At 41.0% G+C, this 18,359-nt stretch overlaps 1 protein-coding gene across 1 annotated transcript; it reads right to left on the bottom strand.

The window, feature by feature from the left end:
- Nucleotides 1-2,589: 2,589 nt before the first annotated feature.
- On the bottom strand, nt 2,590-17,689 carry LOC138981126 (dipeptidase 1-like). The gene is made up of 11 exons (XM_070353966.1): nt 17,566-17,689; nt 16,932-17,043; nt 15,370-15,526; nt 13,235-13,367; nt 10,840-10,990; nt 10,396-10,462; nt 9,435-9,611; nt 8,849-8,960; nt 8,053-8,125; nt 7,423-7,558; nt 2,590-2,819 (listed from the first exon to the last, which is right to left on the bottom strand). Exons 1-11 carry the CDS (start codon nt 17,606-17,608, stop codon nt 2,721-2,723), a joined length of 1,260 nt encoding a protein of 419 aa, XP_070210067.1. The 5' UTR covers nt 17,609-17,689; the 3' UTR covers nt 2,590-2,720.
- Nucleotides 17,690-18,359: the final 670 nt, after the last annotated feature.

Here is an 18,359-nt window from a genome sequence, read left to right as displayed (position 1 = left end):
ATGCACGAGAAAAACGTAGTGTGACTGTCCTTTTTACATCCCCGGGGTGTGTATAGGATTCGGTCGATGTGTTTGTTTGTTTGTGTGTTTGTGTTCGCATATAGATCTCAAGAATGAACGGACCGATCGTCACCAAACTTGGTGAACAGGTTCTATACATTCCTGAGACGGTCCTTACAAATATTGGGACCAGTCAAACACACGGTTAGGGAGTTATTGGTGGATTAAGATTCTACAAGGACTTATAGAGAAACATATTCATGGTCAAAGGGAAATAACCTTCTCAGTTGGTGGCAGTGAGAATGGGTGCAGTGAGAATGGTTATTTCCCTTTGACCAACGGGGGTGTTTTTCCTACCTCGAAGGAATTTCTTGTTATAATACAACCCAGTGATAACTCTCACTACCTCATTGTAACTTCCCCTGTAACTTTGTCCCCTGTAACCGTTTCCTCTGTAACCGTTTGCTGTTTGATTGTTTCCCGTTTCACCACATGCATTCACTGGAACATACCCACAGTGCCGTTTCACCGTTTTCCTATAAATTCTTCTTGAAACGACCATCTTCACACACACAAACACACACACAAACACACACACACACACACACACACACATACACACTCTCACACACACACACACACACACACACACACACACACACACACACACACACTCACACACACATAGACAATGAAACAAATAATTGTCATGTGCTGTGTCGGCCTTGAATGACCCTCTTGGGTTGAATGGGCACTAATTAACACTTTAGAAATCATAATTAACACTTTAGAAATCATAATTATGGCACTTTAGAAATCTTAATTTTGCCCGTTCTGTGTATCTACGCACACACGAAATCTTCGCTTTAACTCTTTAGCATGAAATGAAAAGAAGCAAGAAATAAGAAATAAAACAAAGAAATAAAAAATGAAACATTGTGTATTGTGTACGTGATTGTGTTGCATTTATTTAAACTTTATTTGTTTTTAAATGTGTATTGTTGCTGTCATTAAGATTATTATATTTAAGATTGTAAGGCGCTTAGAACTATTTTAGGATTTGCGCCCTATAAATACCCTTATTTTTATTATTATTATTATTATTATTATTATTATTATTATTATTATTATTACATGTAACATCCTTGTCTTCTGTGTCCCTGCTGTGTGTGTGTCTGTGCTTGTGTGTGCATGCGTGTGTAGAGTGGACATTATTTTTGCGAATTCAAATTCGCAACTGACTCCTATATCAATCTGCAAAATCCATTCAACAAAGGATTCCCACTCTGTACAGTAAGCAGCCATGGCAGGCTGATGAAGTTTTGTGTGTGTTCAAGTTTAAGGCTGCCCTTTTCATATGTAAACGTTTGGACAGTTCTGTATTGGTTCACAAGTTCGTGTCCACAAGAAGGAAGGCATGTTTAACTGCTTGTCGAATTCCAGTCTCCCTAAAATCCATATTGCGTTTTGCTGGTATAAAGTTTACTTGTATGCTAGTGACGTTCCATGACATAGGCTAGGCAGGTTTCTCAAGGTCGTCAACCAATGACAACGTTAATAGACAGCCTGTCACCAAAACTTGCGCACAAAAATGCTCTCTCTCTCTCTCTCTCTCTCTCTCTCTCTCTCTCTCTCTCTCTCTCTCTCTCTCTCTCTCTCTCTCTCTCTCTCTCTCTCACACACACACACACACACACACACACACACACAAACACACACTCAGTGTTGTTTACAGGCACTTCCAAGGACTAGCACCAAAAGACCCCACTTTTGAGGACTTGTTTACTAATTTTAGAAGAAAAAGTAAAGCAGATTTGTAATTAGCAGAGTGCCCTGATTGTTCATTTAACTAGTGATAATAAGTAGATGTGAAAACCAATAAACAACACTTCACAGCTGAGAGGCCAAAGCTTGATTTGTATGAAGGTTAACACACGAAGATAGAAAATTACGACTTTTGCGGACAAATCGCAGTTTTGGCGGGCCTTTTGAGGGGGTCTCCAGATTGGCTGTGTGAACGTGGTTCAGCCATAACAAATTCAGCGGACGTCCACTGAATTCTTGGGTCCGCGGAACACGGGTGTGTAACGTAGAAATAGTCCGTACAAGTAGGCCAACACATACACACACACACACACACACACACACATACACACACAGTCATTGATATGCAAGCCTCCGGCAGGCGGAAAAATCTCCCATTTTTGTATTTATCCTTTATGCTTGATACATTCCCTGGGATTGCATAATACCGCCGTCGGGTGCAGATCATTTTTGATTGTATTTGTTTTGAAAGGTCACAGGACGAGTTGCCTTGGTCTTTTTCCAGGTATTGTTTGCCTGGTGTGTGCGTATGCTTTTAAACACAATTACCATTATTGCTTCAGGGTAAACAGAAACCAACTCAATGTTTGTGCGAATCAAAGAATATTAAATTTCCTACAAAAGAGTCTTTTCGATGGTGCATTAATATTTTCGACGAGACTGCAATACTTTTCTGTTGGCGACTGAAGACAAAATATCCTTACGTTTGTTTTGAGATTTCAACCACTTCCACGAAAATTGACACTTACCAACGGCAAACGTACATTTATATGTTGTTGATAATATTTTATTGTTGAAATTCCACATAAGGGCAAACAGACAACTAAACTCTGAAGTTCCGAAACATCTTAGTTCGCTTTATGTTGATGGCTCAAGGTCATGAACGCAGGTCAAGGTCAGTGCTCCCATCCTTGTGTGATACAGGAGGTATCGGGGATATCAGCAATGTCAATCAGTGTGTCGTCTGGTTCTTCGTCCGCTTTGGAATCACGAACCTGAAAAAAGAATCACCAGCAAATTACCCATGTTGTTTTTTGTTGGCATTTAGCATTTAGCGTCAGTAATAAATAATTAACACTATAAATTGCGACTCACTACTGGCAGCGAGTTGAAAATACCGCAAAAATGTTCAAACAAAATTAAGGTGACATTGCCCACATTCATGCTGGTATGAAGACGTCAAGTTAAATTTGATAAATAAAAAATCACAAAATGCACTCACATTTATTGTACTTGACAAACGCATTAAAATGCTGAGATGGTTAGATATGATTTGGAAAAGAACGAACCAAGGCGAGCGAAATAACAAATTGTGGTACTTCCGCAACCTGGGTTAAGCTTATGTATAATTGCATACTGGCCCTATCCACACAGCAACGGTCATGAACCTCCCGTAACGACTGACCCAGCTTACCAAGATCAAACCTCTTCGCCTTTACCTCCCCATACCGCCCCTCCCCTCATCCCCAGCCCCCAAACCTCTCACCAACCCAACCACCCCCCTTCTCATCCCTCCATCTCATCCTCTCACACACACACCTCACCCCCGCAAAAAAAACACCATCAGATAGCTAATCGTAAATCTCCGTTGAAACCAGAACGGCAGAGCACGTCTCATTAATTCCATATCACATCACAGTGCTGGGAGAGCCGGTCCTGGCGTGACCTGCCATGACCTTCACATGCGCTAAACTGCTGGCCTGCGTCACGTGCAAATATAACTGGGAAAGAGATTTGTCATCCACTTTTGTGACTATGGCGGCGTGCTGGTGCCAAAAATTATAATATCTGTGTAGTGATGATATTGAAATATTGCATTGTTGTTTTTGCAGAGCTTGTCAACTTTTTTCACGGAGAGGACTTCCTTTAACTTCCGAAACTATTATGGCCATTTGGGCAAATTTATAAAAGAACGTAAATCCCAGCAGCATCTCCAATTAATTATCGGTATTAAGTCAAAGCAGATTCGCAGATTTACCGACAGCATTGTCTTTCTCTTGCTTTTTAACTTCGGAACTATGTCGACAACAACTTAGCTGTTAGTCATGGAAAGTTGTACATGTAGCTGGCATTGATATATGTAATTATCACCGCTAATAACCATTTGCTCATTTCATTTGCAATAACGCTCTCTCAGTTTCTAACATTAAAGGTAAACTACTGCCAGAAGTCATAGTAATCAGTATTGGTACTCGAAAATATCATGGGGGGCCCGGTAGCTCAGATGGTAGAGCACTGGACTTGTGATCGGAAGGTCGCAGGTCGAATTCGGGCCGGGACGGACACGGGTCAACTTTATGTGCAGACCCAGAGACGGAAGCCATGTCCCACCCCCGTGTCATCACAATGGCACGTAAAAGACCTTGGTCATTCTGCCATAAGTGCAGGTGGCTGAATATACCTAAACACGCAGACACCTGGGTAGCGCGACTCCGTTGCTGCTAGCTTTCCACTGGGAGGAAGCGACCCGAATTTCCCAGCGATGGGACAATAAAGTAATGAAAATGAAATGAAAAATGAAAATGTCAGTGACAATAGTCAGGATGACACGTACTATATTTGTTATAATCATCGCTTTTTGCACCACAACACAATCCCTGAAAATAACCACTTTTTATTAAGAACGTGTCATTTGTAATATTTCTACTTGCAAAATGTATCAATGACAATTGTCAGTAAGACACTTATTTCGTAGTTATCACTTTTGGCGCAACCATGCTGCCATAGCCTATACATGCGAATTGAGGAAATGCATGTAGGGGAAGGGCTCCTAATATGGACCATTTTTTGTTTCATGCTGATAACTAGCTTGTTTTCTTGAGAAGAAGTTTCATTTTGTGTTTGGTAGTCCTTCTCTCTAAGATTAACCGTTAGGTCTAATTAGAGTGAATTAGCTTTGATAGACATTCAGCAAAAATTAAATACAGAAAAAACCCACAAATGGTCCATATTAGGCGCCCAGGCTCCTAATATGGACCTGTGAAGCGGCCTTCACGATTCACTGTAAAAAGCCCCCTATACTTCAAAATAACATCATACAACTTAGTGTGCAAGTCAGACTAATTAAAGTATGCTTTAGATGTATTTGTTTCGGGTTGATGAGAGCATTATTTGAAGCACACCAGGAAACTAAAGAAGCATATGAAAAACAGAGTGAAAATAAGTGAAATTATCAACTTCCACGAAAAGAAGACTATTTGTTATATCTTTTTTTAAATATCGAGGGCTAGTTATAGGGTTTTTTCAGCAAGCTTCTTAATTAATTAATGAAAATAGCCTTTAGCTTTTAATTTCTTTGATTTGTTGAAGGTGGTCCATATTAGGGGACTCACACAAAATTTGAGATTTTGCTATTACTTTTTGTTTGCAGTTGAAAACTCGGGGTCAAAACTGCTAAAATATAACAAATACGGTCTTAGATATCATAATTACATAACATTTTTTGTGTGATAAAAGCTTTGGCTGTGGACAGAAACGAGTCCGCTTTGGGCGGCAAATTTAGAGTGAACGCTGCCAAAAGTGAAAAAAAGAGAAAAAGCCTAAGGGTTTTGAGGTTTGTGTTTCTGCAACTGTTTTGACATGTGCAAGTTATCCAGAGAGGGTGAATACAGCGAATGAAATTGTTTTGAGCGCTCTAGCGCCGTTAGTTTTTCAGAACAGGAGGTGGTCCATATTAGGAGCCGGTCCATATTAGGAGCCCTTCCCCTATATGCTCAAGTGGAGGGGGGCAAGAGCACGAAAGGAAGAGAGAGGAAGAGAAGGGCAAAAATTAAGATGAGATCATAACTCTCGGGACGGTCGATGCCAGAGTAAGTGGGGAGGGGGGGGGGGGGGGGGGCGGAATCGATCCAATTAGCGGAATGTGTGGGTATATCTGCCAACATCTATTAGAAACCAAGAAATAATTTGAGCAGCTGCAGCTGCTGTAGCCTTGTTTTCATCTCTTTTCTTTTTTATGCAGATTGCTTGAAGCTTGGGTGATATATACGGGCCACCTTGTTGTTGATGAGTCTCATTAAACGTAATGAGTTTTTTTTTAAATCTCTCAGCGATGTTCGTACCTCAAGCACTGCAACCGGAAGTGCTCTTTTATATGAAAAACCAATAATATGGTACTCTTCCGTTGTCAAGCGATAATGTAAACATTCTACTCGCTAGTAGCAACAACAAACATTGCGTAGCAAGTTCGTCACTTTGCCGTTTTGTACCCCCTCCTCCCCGCTCGCCTCCTTGAGCTTTTCTATTGTATCCTCTTTTTTTGCTACTGTTTGTGCTCTTTCTGCTGGGACATTTCCTGCGGACTGAATATTATAAACATTTCAACAAGGTTCATAACTATGTTAATTACTGCTTACAATGTTCTTTGTTTCATACTATTTATGTCTTCTTCATATTGTAGCGTTGTGTGGACATGAATGATTGTGATGTGTATTTGTTATTACGTTTATTCGCAAAAGAATAAACTTTGCCATTGAGTAGACCAGTGTTGAGTTTGATTCAATTAAACCTTACTGAGATGCACAACAAACACCTTTTGCTGTTTATCATTTGAGGTATATCTTCATAATTTCAAGGCAGAACAAGTTGTACGGGTAATTAAGCTGTTTAAAAATAGATTTACCCACACGCTTAAATACATGCATATCTGACACAATGAGAAGGTTGGCTTATAAGTACAGAATGCACAAAATCCGGGTCCTTTTTCTTTGCAGCTATGGCAATATTGTACTTCAATCTTTGCAGCTATGGTAATATTGTACTTCAATCTTTGCAGTTATGGCAATATTGTACTTCAATCTTTGCAGCTATGGCAATATTGTACTTCAATCTTTGCAGCTATGGCAATATTGTACTTCAATCTTTGCAGCTATGGCAATATTGTACTTCAATCTTTGCAGCTATGGCAATATTGTACTTCAATCTTTGCAGCTATGGCAATATTGTACTTCAATCTTTGCAGCTATGGCAATATTGCAAAATTGGACTGTCGCCTCTGTATCCGTGGCAAAAGTGTACTACCTTCTCTTCAGCTATCGCAAAATTTGTAAAAATAATGGACTGCGTTCCCTGCAGCTATCGAAAAAGCGTACTATCTCCTCTGCAGCAAAGAAAAGAAGGCAGTACTTTCTCTGAAATATTGGCAAATTGCACTACCTTCTCGGTAGCAACGGCAAAGTAGTTTAACCTTCACTGGAGCTGTGGCACAATTGTACTCCCTTCTATTCGGCTATGGCATAATTGTACTATCTTCTCTTCGTCTATGGCAAAATAGTACTACATTATCCGAGGCTATACTACAAACTTGAACTTTCGTCTTTGCAACTAAAGCAAAGTTGTACTATACCTCCTCTGCGACTATGGCAACTATGTACTACATGTACTTTCTCCGCTGTGCAGTGACAGAACTGTTCTGCCTTCTCTGCAGCTAAGACAAAAAATGTACTACCTCTTCTAAAACTATGGCAAAAATTTACCCTTTCTCTAGCAAGGGCAAGATTACAGAACCTTCTCTACAGCGATAACAAAAGTGTAGTACTTTTTCTGCATCTATGATAACATTGTACAACGTTCTCTGCAGTAATGTCAAAATCGTCCAACCTTCTCTGCAGCTTTCAGGACGCGGTAGAAGTTGTGAAAAGCCAGCTTCTCCAGATCGCCTTCCGACCATCCCCGCGCCAGCAGCTCGGCAAACAGGTAAGGGTACGTGGACACATCCTTCAGCTCTCCCACGTGACTGCAGAGAACACGCTTAGGGTTCATGTTTCATCTTTATTCAATATTCAGGTTAAAGGTTTCCAAAATTAAAGTAGACCTCAACGGGGCTTTGTTCTCTTCTAGTTCTAAGACGTGTATGCAGGCCAGGCACAACATGTTTTGCTGGATTTGTGTATGACATAATACAGCGGTATTGTATATCTCTTTCTAGACGTGGCTTGGACAGACGCGATTGACAAGTCAAAACCTGCTCTTTTTTCTTTTAGTTTTTGTAAAGCCAGTCCTTTGAATTACAAATTTCGCATGTTGAATGTTGCCATTGATGTTCACTTTGTATGGAGATTCTCTATTAAAAATCAAGCTCATAGGGGGGGGGGACAAGCTAATGAAGGAACAGAAAACGGGATACTGTTGATCTCTTGTCTGTAACTGTTGACTGAACGAATGAGAGCTAGAGACGACAAGTTTGCCTACATTTCTTTGAGGACCTACAAAAACCAGAAGACAACTCACTCCGAGCCATCAAAGTCCGATCCCAATCCGATGTGATCAGGTCCCGTGATTGACTTGATGTGATCCAGGTGATCTGTATAACAAAACAAAATAACTTTGATTTATTTATCTCCGATTGACAGACTGTTCAGTTTGACTTCGGGCCAATATGTGACCCTCCACCACCGGGGAGTGTCTGGTAAAGGTGTGAGGGTCACCTTGGTCACAGGCTTATAACTCAAACAGTTTTCGCTCTTTTCTGAAACGGTTATCACCACTGGATAGAGCATAAAAAACTCTTTAGGAAAATGTAAAAAATATGAACATCAGGCAAAGGTGACATGTGACTCATTTCGTGGTGGAGGGTCACATATGTTCTTCTCTAGTCTTGATTTTGATATGTTAGCAACCAATCTCTCTCGGGTTTATTGCTTGAGAATGTGTGTTAGTCTTGCGAGGTCATCGCTGAGTTAATCTTCTTCTTCTTCGTTCATGGGCTGAAACTCCCACGGCTTTTACTTTTATGGCCGTTTTCATAATCATGGCTTCGTGGAGATAATTTCGTGTGTGCCTTCGAGGATGTCGTTTGGTTTTGGCGGTCGGAAAAACGTTCAATTCACACATCTTTCCAATCGCCGATAACTTTGCAGTCATTTCGGGCAGATAAGATCTGCCTGAGCATTTTCACGGTTGGGCAAAGCACACGCAAAGTACTGCTTAACTTTGGAAAATTGCCGACACAGTTATAGCCATTTGGGAAAATTTGCCGAAGAAAATATCCTGACAACATTCCGTGCACTTTATTCCCTGACTTTACCTGCCACCTGGCTGATGGACGCGGTCCTGTTGTCATCGCCGTACACGTTGTCCAGGGTGCAGTTGATGAAGTCAGGGTAAAAATTCACCATGATGATTCCGCCGTTGTCGCGCTGCACGTACCAATACAAAGTAGTTATTTGACTTGCATGGTCAAGAACTGTGTTTGTCCAGACCCACAGAAGCGTCAAACAATAAGTACTAAACTAAACCTAACTAGACTAGACTAGACTAGACTAGACCAGACCAGACCAGACCAGACCAGACCAGACCAGACCAGGCCTAAACTAAACTAAACTAAACTAAACTAAACTTAACTTAAACTAAAACTACAAACGAGCATGCCGCACGAATATGATTATGACGATGACGATTATGACGCTGACGACAACGACAGAATTGTTGACTACGGCGACGTTGACTTTGATGTATATCAGACAGAAAACTTTAATATAAAATACACAATAATTATCTCACGACAAAGACAGTATAACACATCAACAAAAACTACTCATGCAACGACCATTACGATAACAATGACCACAGCATTGGTGATAACGACGACGAAGACAACCCTGATAACTGACCAGCAGATGCAGAACATCATCGGGGGCATTACGGCGATGCGGACAAAGGGTGTAGGACGAGGAGTGACTGAAGATGACGGGGGCCGTAGAGATGTTCAAGGCATCGTACATGGTATCCAAGGCAACGTGCGATATATCCACTAACATGCCCATCCGGTTCATCTCTCGTACAACCCGCTGTCAATAAGAAGATAGATCAATTAATAATAAATTAATCAACCATTCAATCAATCACTCAATCAATCAATCAATCAGAAAAGCGATGTACAGGGTGACCCCCCAAAAAGTGCAACCCATAACAATTCTAATAACTTTTGCATCTGTCAAAAAAAAACTACTTCATATTCGGTGTACATTAATTTCAGCTTATGCATGATCATATCATTAAGTTTAAAATTAAACGGTCAAGTGGTCTGAATGTTGTGCTCTTTCAAACAAAACATCCAGATTCACGAATTGGCTGAAAAGTAGGAGGTTGGCTATTATCAATTGACTTGTTTCAGATGACCAATGATTTTGGGTGTTTTTGTATACTTGGACCTGCAGATATTCCCAAAGGTAAAAGTCTGGAAGGTTTAAATCGGGTTAGAGTGGGTACTGCTCAATGTCAAACCTCCCACTTTTCTGCTGATTCCTGAATTTGGATATTTTTTTCGAAATAGCACAAACATCCGACCACTTGACCTATAAATTGAAAACTTTGTGATATGATCATGCATAAGCTTGAAGTATTGTATACCAAATATGAAGTAGTTCGTTGCCCAGATGCAAAAGTTATCAGCATTTTTATGGGTTGCAGCATGTACCTTCATTCATGAGAATGGGAATGTGAGGTGTGCCCACTTGCAAGCGTTTAACATAGTATATATCAAGTATTATACTAATGACGTTCATCTCTACCAACATCAAATTGATTCTCTCTATATCACTTTTTTTTCTCTTCTTTTCAGCCTAGACCTACCTCTCCGAAAGGTGACAATCCATGGTGTACAGGTGTGTTGTATCTCGTGCACTTATAGTTGTCAGCCCTAAAATGAAAGGGAAAAAACAATGCAATAAATTTAAATGTAATTTAAATGTTCAAAGTACAAATGTATTATAAAGCAAAAATATGTCTGCCCAATAAAGAAAACCATAACTATGGCATCATTTTTCTTGAAGCATCTAAAAATGTAGTCTCTCATACACGGAGTTTAACATTCTCATTCTCACGCGAACACACACACACACACACACACAAACACACACACACACACACACAAACACACACACACACAAACACACACACAAACACGCACGCACCACCGCCGCCACACCCCTGCAGACGCATGTCAAACAAACATTACTGTACACCCCCCACCCCCTCTTTCTTTCTACATTTGCTTAGAATGCAGTGTTAACCCACCAAGGCGTGTTACAACTCCACGTGAGAGTCATGTAGCGTACTCCCAGCTCGTAGTACATACGTAGCACGGCCAAACTACTATCGATCATGTTGCCCCCCTCCAGGCCGATCAGAGACGCGAACTTGCCCTCGTGAAATGCATCCAGGATCCCTGAATGACATATGAAATAACATGTGTGCAGATATACGTATCAGCAAGAGACGCGAACTTGCCCTTGTCAAACGCATCCAGGATCCCTGAATGACATATGAAATAACATGTGTGCAGATACACGTATACGTATCAGCAAGAGAAGCGAGCTTGCCCTGGTGAAAAACTTATCATAGACACAAGAATGCCTGTAGCACATGTCATGTCAAAATGTCTGTAAAACACGATTTGTCAAAGAGACGAACTATAGCCCTTGTAAAACACATACACAATATCTGAATGACATTGTGAATCAGATGGTCTGTGAAACAAGATTCGTCGATAAGATGAAATTGTCTTTGTAAAACGCATCTAAATTACGTGAACGACAAATATCAAAAAGTCCCACTCTGTGAAACACCATTCGTCAAAGAGACAAACCAGTCTTTGCAAAATGCATCCAAAATACGTAAACGTTTATTCTCAATGATAAACAAGAGCGCATCAGAAGAATAACTGTATCTGAGATCCCTTTCTCACCAATCAAAGACGCAATTCTCCCATTGGTTTACTTGCGTCTATTGCGTGGCAAACGCTCACAGACGTCAAATGGCAGACACATCTATGATTTATGAAATCATTGTGGCCGCGCCGATCAGTGATCGAGATCGATGAACCGTCCCTTTAGGGGTGCCTCCAGAATAACACGGTCATATATTCATACAGCTTGATTTGGGGACTCAAACAAGGCCCAAGAGAAAACGTCCCCTTATGGCATTGCTTCAGAGGCCGATGGACACATCCAGCATATGATCAATCCGTGAATATTCGCTTTCATAATTATTTAGATAGATGCGTCAAAAGCAAGGATCCTCAACATGCGACATGTTTCCGACACACACAAAGAAAAAAAGCTCCCAAAATGTGAAAGTTATTCTTCTTCTTCTTCTTCTTCTTCTTCGTATTCGTACGACGGTTGTGTCAGGCTCGGAATCCGAGGATGCCACGAACATGGACGTTCTTTCCAGGTCTTCCAGTGCTCCCCACATTTTGGTCCTCAGATCTGTTGGGTCAGGCCATGTCTGGATCCGCAGTTGGTCGAGGAGGGGACACGCTTGGAGAACATGTTCTGGAGTCTGATCTCCCTCTCCACAGTCACATGTGGCAGACTCTGCTACACCTGTCCTCCTTAGGTGTGCTTTGAGGCAGCAGTGTCCAGTGCGGAGGCGGAAGATGATAGCCTGCTCAGCACGGCTTAGGAGATGGAGGGGGTCTTGGTGTGGCTTGTAGCCAGAGGTTTTGTTGGTGAATTTCTCTTTCCATCTGTGTTTTAAAAGCTATTAAAAATGGAAGATGTTCATGAGAAAGTTATATTTCAAAATTTGAAGCCAGGTATTTCAAACCCTTCCGATTACAAGGATATAATTGTTTTTTGTTCTCTCTGGGGTAGACGACGAATCATTGTATGCTTTTTTTCGATGGAGTGCCTTTGGACTAGATCATCTTAAAGATGATCTTATCCCATGTTAAAGCTTGGCCAGAACTGAGACAGTGGGGCGAACTTTGTTTTGGTGAGGTGTTTTCACGAGACGGAGTGGGCCGTTGAAACGGAGAACTATACACTACGGCACGGAGAACTATACACTACGGCACGGAGAACTATACACTACGGCACGGAGAACTATACACTACGGCACGGAGAACTATACACTACGGCACGGAGAACTATACACTACGGCACGGAGAACTATACACTACGGCACAAGTGACAAGACAAAAGCAGCAGGGCAGATGAGCTGGCGAAAGAAGGAGCCGTGGAAGACCAACCTAAAAACAGTGTCAGCTTTAGTGAGCAGAAGACAATCATCAAGGCATTGATGAGGCCAAGGACAAACAGAGATAACTACCACACAATGTCCAGAGAGCAGCAATTGCAAGTCAACCTCATCAGGCTGCGTACTGGCCACAACAGGCTCAATGCTCACATGAACCGAAAGTTCAAGCTGGCGCCATCACCAACCTGTGCCTGCGGTCAAGAAGACCAAACAGCGGAACACATCTTACAGCGATGTCCCTTACTAGATGAGGAACGAAAAGAAGTGTGGCCGTCACCAACTCCCTTGCAGACCAAACTATATGGCAGTCGACAGGAGTTGGAGAAAACGACAACATTTATCACCAGGGCTGGACTGATCGTGTAACCTCTGCGAACGCCAAGAAAAGAAGAAGACGAGACATAAGCCAAAATCAAGAAAAGCTTCTTACCATCAGCAGTGGTGACGAACTGGAAGACATGGCTGTACTTGTGAACGAAGCGCTTGATGAGGTCAATCAGTCTCAACCCCTTGGTCACTGCGTCACGGTACTGGGCAATGCAGTCCGAGTAGGCTGACCACATCTTCACACACAACAACAAAACAAGAAAGGGTATAGCTATTGAAACCAAAGCTATTATCAAAGGCAATACAAAAAACAAAAAAACACTTCTTGGTACGTCGACCTTATGGTCTTTGTTTTGGACGGACAAACAAACAACAAGTCGCGTAAGGCGAAAATAGAACATTTAGTCAAGCTCAGTCAAACTCACAGAATGAAATTGAACGCATTGCATTTTTTCCGCAAGACCGTTCACACTCGTAGCATCGTCTGTCCACCGCTCGATGCAAAGGCAGTGAAATTAACAATCCAGAAAAGCGCGGTAGCGGTTGCGCTGAGGAGGATAGCACGCTTTTCTATATCTCTATTCTTTTTAACTCTCTGAACGTGTTTTTAATCCAAACATATCATATCTATATGTTTTTGGAATCAGGAACGGACAAGGAATAAGATGAAATTGTTTTAAAATCGATTTCGGAAATTTAATTTTAATCATAATTTTTATATTTTTAATTTTCAGAGCTTGTCTTTAATCCGAATATAACATATTTATATGTTTTTGGAATCAGAAAACGATGAAGAATACGATAAACGTAATTTTGGATCGTTTTATAAAACAAAATTAATTACAATTTTCAGATTTTTAATCACCAAAGTCATTAATTAATCTTTAAGCCTCCAAGCTGAAATACAATACCAAAGTCTGGCCTTTGTCGAAGATTACTTGGCCAAAATTTCAATTAATTTGATTGAAAAATGAGGGTGTGACAGTGCCGCCTCAACGTTTACAAAATGCCGGATATGACGTCATCAAAGACATTTATCGTAAAAATGAAAAAAAATCTGGGAATATCGATATCATACCCAGGAACTCTCATGAAAAATTTCATAAAGATCGGTCCAGAAGTTTACTCTGAATCGCTCTACACACACACACACACACACACACACACACATACACACACACACACACACACACACACACACACACACACACACACACACACACACACACACACACACACACCACGACCCTCGTCTCGATTCCCCCCTCTATGTTAAAACATTTAGTCAAAACTTGACTAAATGTAAAAAGGAGACAATTTAAAGAAGAAGATCTCAGCTGAGTAAAATGTTCGAAATGTCTATTATTTCTTTAAAAAAAAATTATAAATTTAAAGAAAGGTTAAAATAAAAAGTACTAAAACAAAAACGAAATGGAGAAAACAAACGTGATCAAATCATAATATTTTCACACAGCAAAACGTGCTGTCCTTGGTATATATTTTAATTGGGTCAACAGTGTAAAATGTTCAGAAGTATATAGTACGTGGGGGCCTGCTATTTGGAAGTTAGAAGTCTTTCGCCTGCATATCACTTTTGTTTACGTCATGAGATGAACGCTTGGTTAGTTGGCTTGTGAAGGGGGGGGGGGGGGAAGAGAGAGTGTGTGTATGGCGAGGCAGTTCTGAAATATAGGTGCCAAATACATGAACATTAATTCCATTCCACCATTTTGGAAGAAGGCATATAGTTGCTCTGGTGGCAGGGATATGAATAACCACATGAATGCGCAAGACACACTAACATATAAACAAATGCACATACAAACACGAGAGCGCACGAACGCATGCATGCACGCAAGCACACACACACACACACACACACACACACACACACAGAGGCACACACACACACACACACACACACACACACACACTAACACTAACAAACTAACACACACACTAACACACACACACACACACTCACACACACTAAAAAACTAACTAACACACTAACACATACACGCACACACACACACACACACACACTAACAAACTAACACACACACTAACACACACACACACACTAAAAAACTAACTAACACACTAACACATACACGCACACACACACACACACACACACACACACACACACTCACACCACCTCTCCTTTCCCCACCCTACACACGCACACACTAGAAGCCTTTTGTCAGGATGGGTTTGTGACCCACCACTGATTACCTGTGCCCCAAGAAGACCTTCACGAATGCGAGGAATATCAGTCTGACTGGGGTGTTTCGGTCGTGGCTGAAAGTAGTTCCACATATCTTTCTGCAAGTCCCATCCGTTCATTTGTCCCTCGAAGTCTATCATCAGGTGCCATGCCAAATCATTATGTCTGCAATATATCATGGAGGTACTGAAATCTAAAATCGACGGTAAGTTATTTATCGATAGAGGTATTTTTACATAGACACAAAAAGGCTGTATTTGCGAAAGAAAAAGAATCGTGTTTCGCACCTGGTCGGTCATGTAAATTAATCTTCTTTGATAAGAGTTTTCTTTTCTTTCTTTCCATCAATTTTACATTTAGTCAAGTTATGACTAAATGTTTTAACATCGAGGGGGGAATCGAGACGAGGGTCGTGGTGTATGTGTGTATGTGTGTGTGTGTATGTGTGTGTGTGTGTGTGTGTGTGTGCGTGCGTGTAGAGCGATTCAGACCAAACTACTGGACCGATCTTTATGAAATTTGACATGAAAGTTCCTGGGTATGATATCCCCAGACGTTTTTTTCATTTTTTTGATAAATGTCTTTGATGACGTCATATCCGGCTTTTCGTGAAAGTTGAGGCGGCACTGTCACGCCCTCATTTTTCAACCAAATTGGTTGAAATTTTGGTCAAGTATTGTTCGACGAAGCCCGGACTTCGGTATTGCATTTCAGCGTGGTGGCTTAAAAATTAATTAATGACTTTGGTCATTAAAAATCTGAAAATTGTAAAAAAAATATTTCTTTTATAAAACGATCCAAATTTACGTTCATCTTATTTTCCATCATTTGCTGATTCCAAAAACATATAAATATGTTATATTTGGATTAAAAACAAGCTCTGAAAATTAAAAATATAAAAATTATTATCAAAATTAAATTTTCGTAATCCATTTAAAAACACTTTCATCTTATTCCTTGTTGGTTCTTGATTCCAAAAACATATAGATATGATATGTTTGGATTAAAAACACGCTCAGAAAGTTAAAACGAAGAGAGGTACAGAAAAGCGTGCTATCGTTCTCAGCGCAACTACTACCCCGCTCTTCTTGTCAATTTCACTGCCTTTGCCGTGAGCGGTGGACTGACGATGTTACGAGTATACGGTCTTGCTGCGTTGCATTGCGTTTAGTTTCATTCTGTGAGTTCGACAGCTACTTGACTAAATGTTGTATTTTCGCCTTACGCGACTTGTTCTTCTTCTTTTTACTTGCCGCCATCTTCAATGGGCTTTCACTCAAGGTTTAATTTCAGGAACAGCATCCGGGTGTGGGGGGCAACACCTTATCTCTCTCTCTCTCTCTCTCTCTCTCTCTCTCTCTCTCTCTCTCTCTCTCTCTCTCTCTCGCTCTCTCAATATACCATTTCATTTTGTCTAATGCCCTCTAGTATTACATTGTACAAGAGTCCCGCGGCTTTTGGACGAGGGTTGGGCGTAAAAACAACAACACATCATCAGCTTCTACCACTGATTAACAGTGTGAATGTAGAAAGTTCTTACACACTCTCTGACTCGTGTAAACAGACTAACCCGTCAATCAGCGGTACTCTCTTTAAGATGCGTTTGGCAGCTTGCAAATGGTCATTCGTGGGATTGGTGTCATCCAGCAGAAGGCACTGACCTCCTTGACTGAACACCGACACTGGAAAACGTACACAGTTGACAGTGACACACGAATACGGCAGAATGTAGACGCATATAGCACATAGACACAGCAGCACGCAGACACAGTACAAAAGTATGTTGATGAATAAACCAGACTCCCATACACTACATGATCAGTGTACGTACACAGATGTAACACACTGACGCACGAACGAACGCACGTGTGTGTGCCGTGTGTGTGTGTGTGTGTGTCGTGTGTGTGTGTATGTATGTGTGTGTGTGTGTGTATGTGTGTGTGTGTGTGTGCGTGTGTGTGTGTATGTGTGTGCGTGCGGGTATTTGTGTGTGTGGGGGTGTGTGTGGGTGCGTGTGTGGGTGCGTGCGTACTTGTCACGAGTGTGAGTGTGTGTGTGTGTATATTTGAGTGTCAGTGTGTGAGTATGTTTGTGAGTGAGTGGGTCAGTCAGTCAGTCAGTCTTTCTGTCTGTCCCAGAAACGTCATGTTCCTGGATTGTGACGAAGCAGATATAACTTGTCTATCAGAACAACTTGTACTCACGTAAAAGCGACACTAAGATGATCATATTTGACTTCGAAACCATCACACAATGTCAGCGCTGCCTTGTGTCTCTGCTTGTGTTTTGCATCAAGATCCCATTTACTGATAAAAAAGCGACTGCGTGACCTAGTCTTATATCTACAGTGACCTTTAGGTGTGTACTTATGTGTGTTTTTTTGTTGTCATGATCATTCTTTTTTGTAGTTGTTGGTTGCTTTTTTTTGTTTTTTGGTTGTTGCTTTTGTTTTCTTTTCAGAGAAGTCCTGCTGAACAATCTCTACATTATTAGATAAGCATTCAGTAATACAGAATTATGGTAGGCCTATATGTGTGTGTGTGTATGTGTGTGTGTTTGTGTGTGTGTGAGTGTGTGTGTGCGTCAGTGTGTGTTTGTTAGTATGTGTGTATACATTCTTCTGTGTGTCAGGTTGATCGCGTTCTAGACAGCTGATTTTGTAGATTTGTTTTTGCCTTCTTTATTGGAGGTACGGGAACTTCAGTCTGAAGCAGGGTTGAAAAATAAAAAACTTGAACAGCCAATAACTCGATAATATTCTTTCCGAACTTATCACCATTTCCCATGTTATGTCTTTTCTGTTTCTACGATCATATGGTTTCCTTCCTTTTCTCATTTTAATATGTTGTATTAATTGCTTTTGTGTCCTTGGATGAAGAAAAACAATTACATGACAAGAAGAGCAAACGCTCGATCGAGTCACTTTCGCAGTTCTGAATATTATATGAGGCATCAGATGGACAGGAAGAAATTGCTATTCACAACACAATGAGTCACG

Source organism: Littorina saxatilis, linkage group LG12 (genome assembly GCF_037325665.1).
Source record: "Littorina saxatilis isolate snail1 linkage group LG12, US_GU_Lsax_2.0, whole genome shotgun sequence".
In the NCBI taxonomy this organism is placed as follows: domain Eukaryota; kingdom Metazoa; phylum Mollusca; class Gastropoda; order Littorinimorpha; family Littorinidae; genus Littorina; species Littorina saxatilis.
Note: the sequence above shows the minus strand (reverse complement) of the source record. Positions and strands in the feature narration are given on the sequence as shown.

What these genes read in the sequence shown, in the direction of transcription:
- LOC138981126 (XM_070353966.1), bottom strand. Translation starts at nt 17,608, where the DNA reads ATGGTTTCGAAGTCAAATATGATCATCTTAGTGTCGCTTTTAC. An exon ending in CATCTTAGTGTCGCTTTTAC is followed by an intron (nt 17,044 to 17,565) that starts GTGAGTACAAGT and finishes TACGTTTTCCAG; the next exon opens with TGTCGGTGTTCAGTCAAGGA. An exon ending in TGGAGTTGTAACACGCCTTG is followed by an intron (nt 10,463 to 10,839) that starts GTGGGTTAACAC and finishes CTTTCATTTTAG; the next exon opens with GGCTGACAACTATAAGTGCA.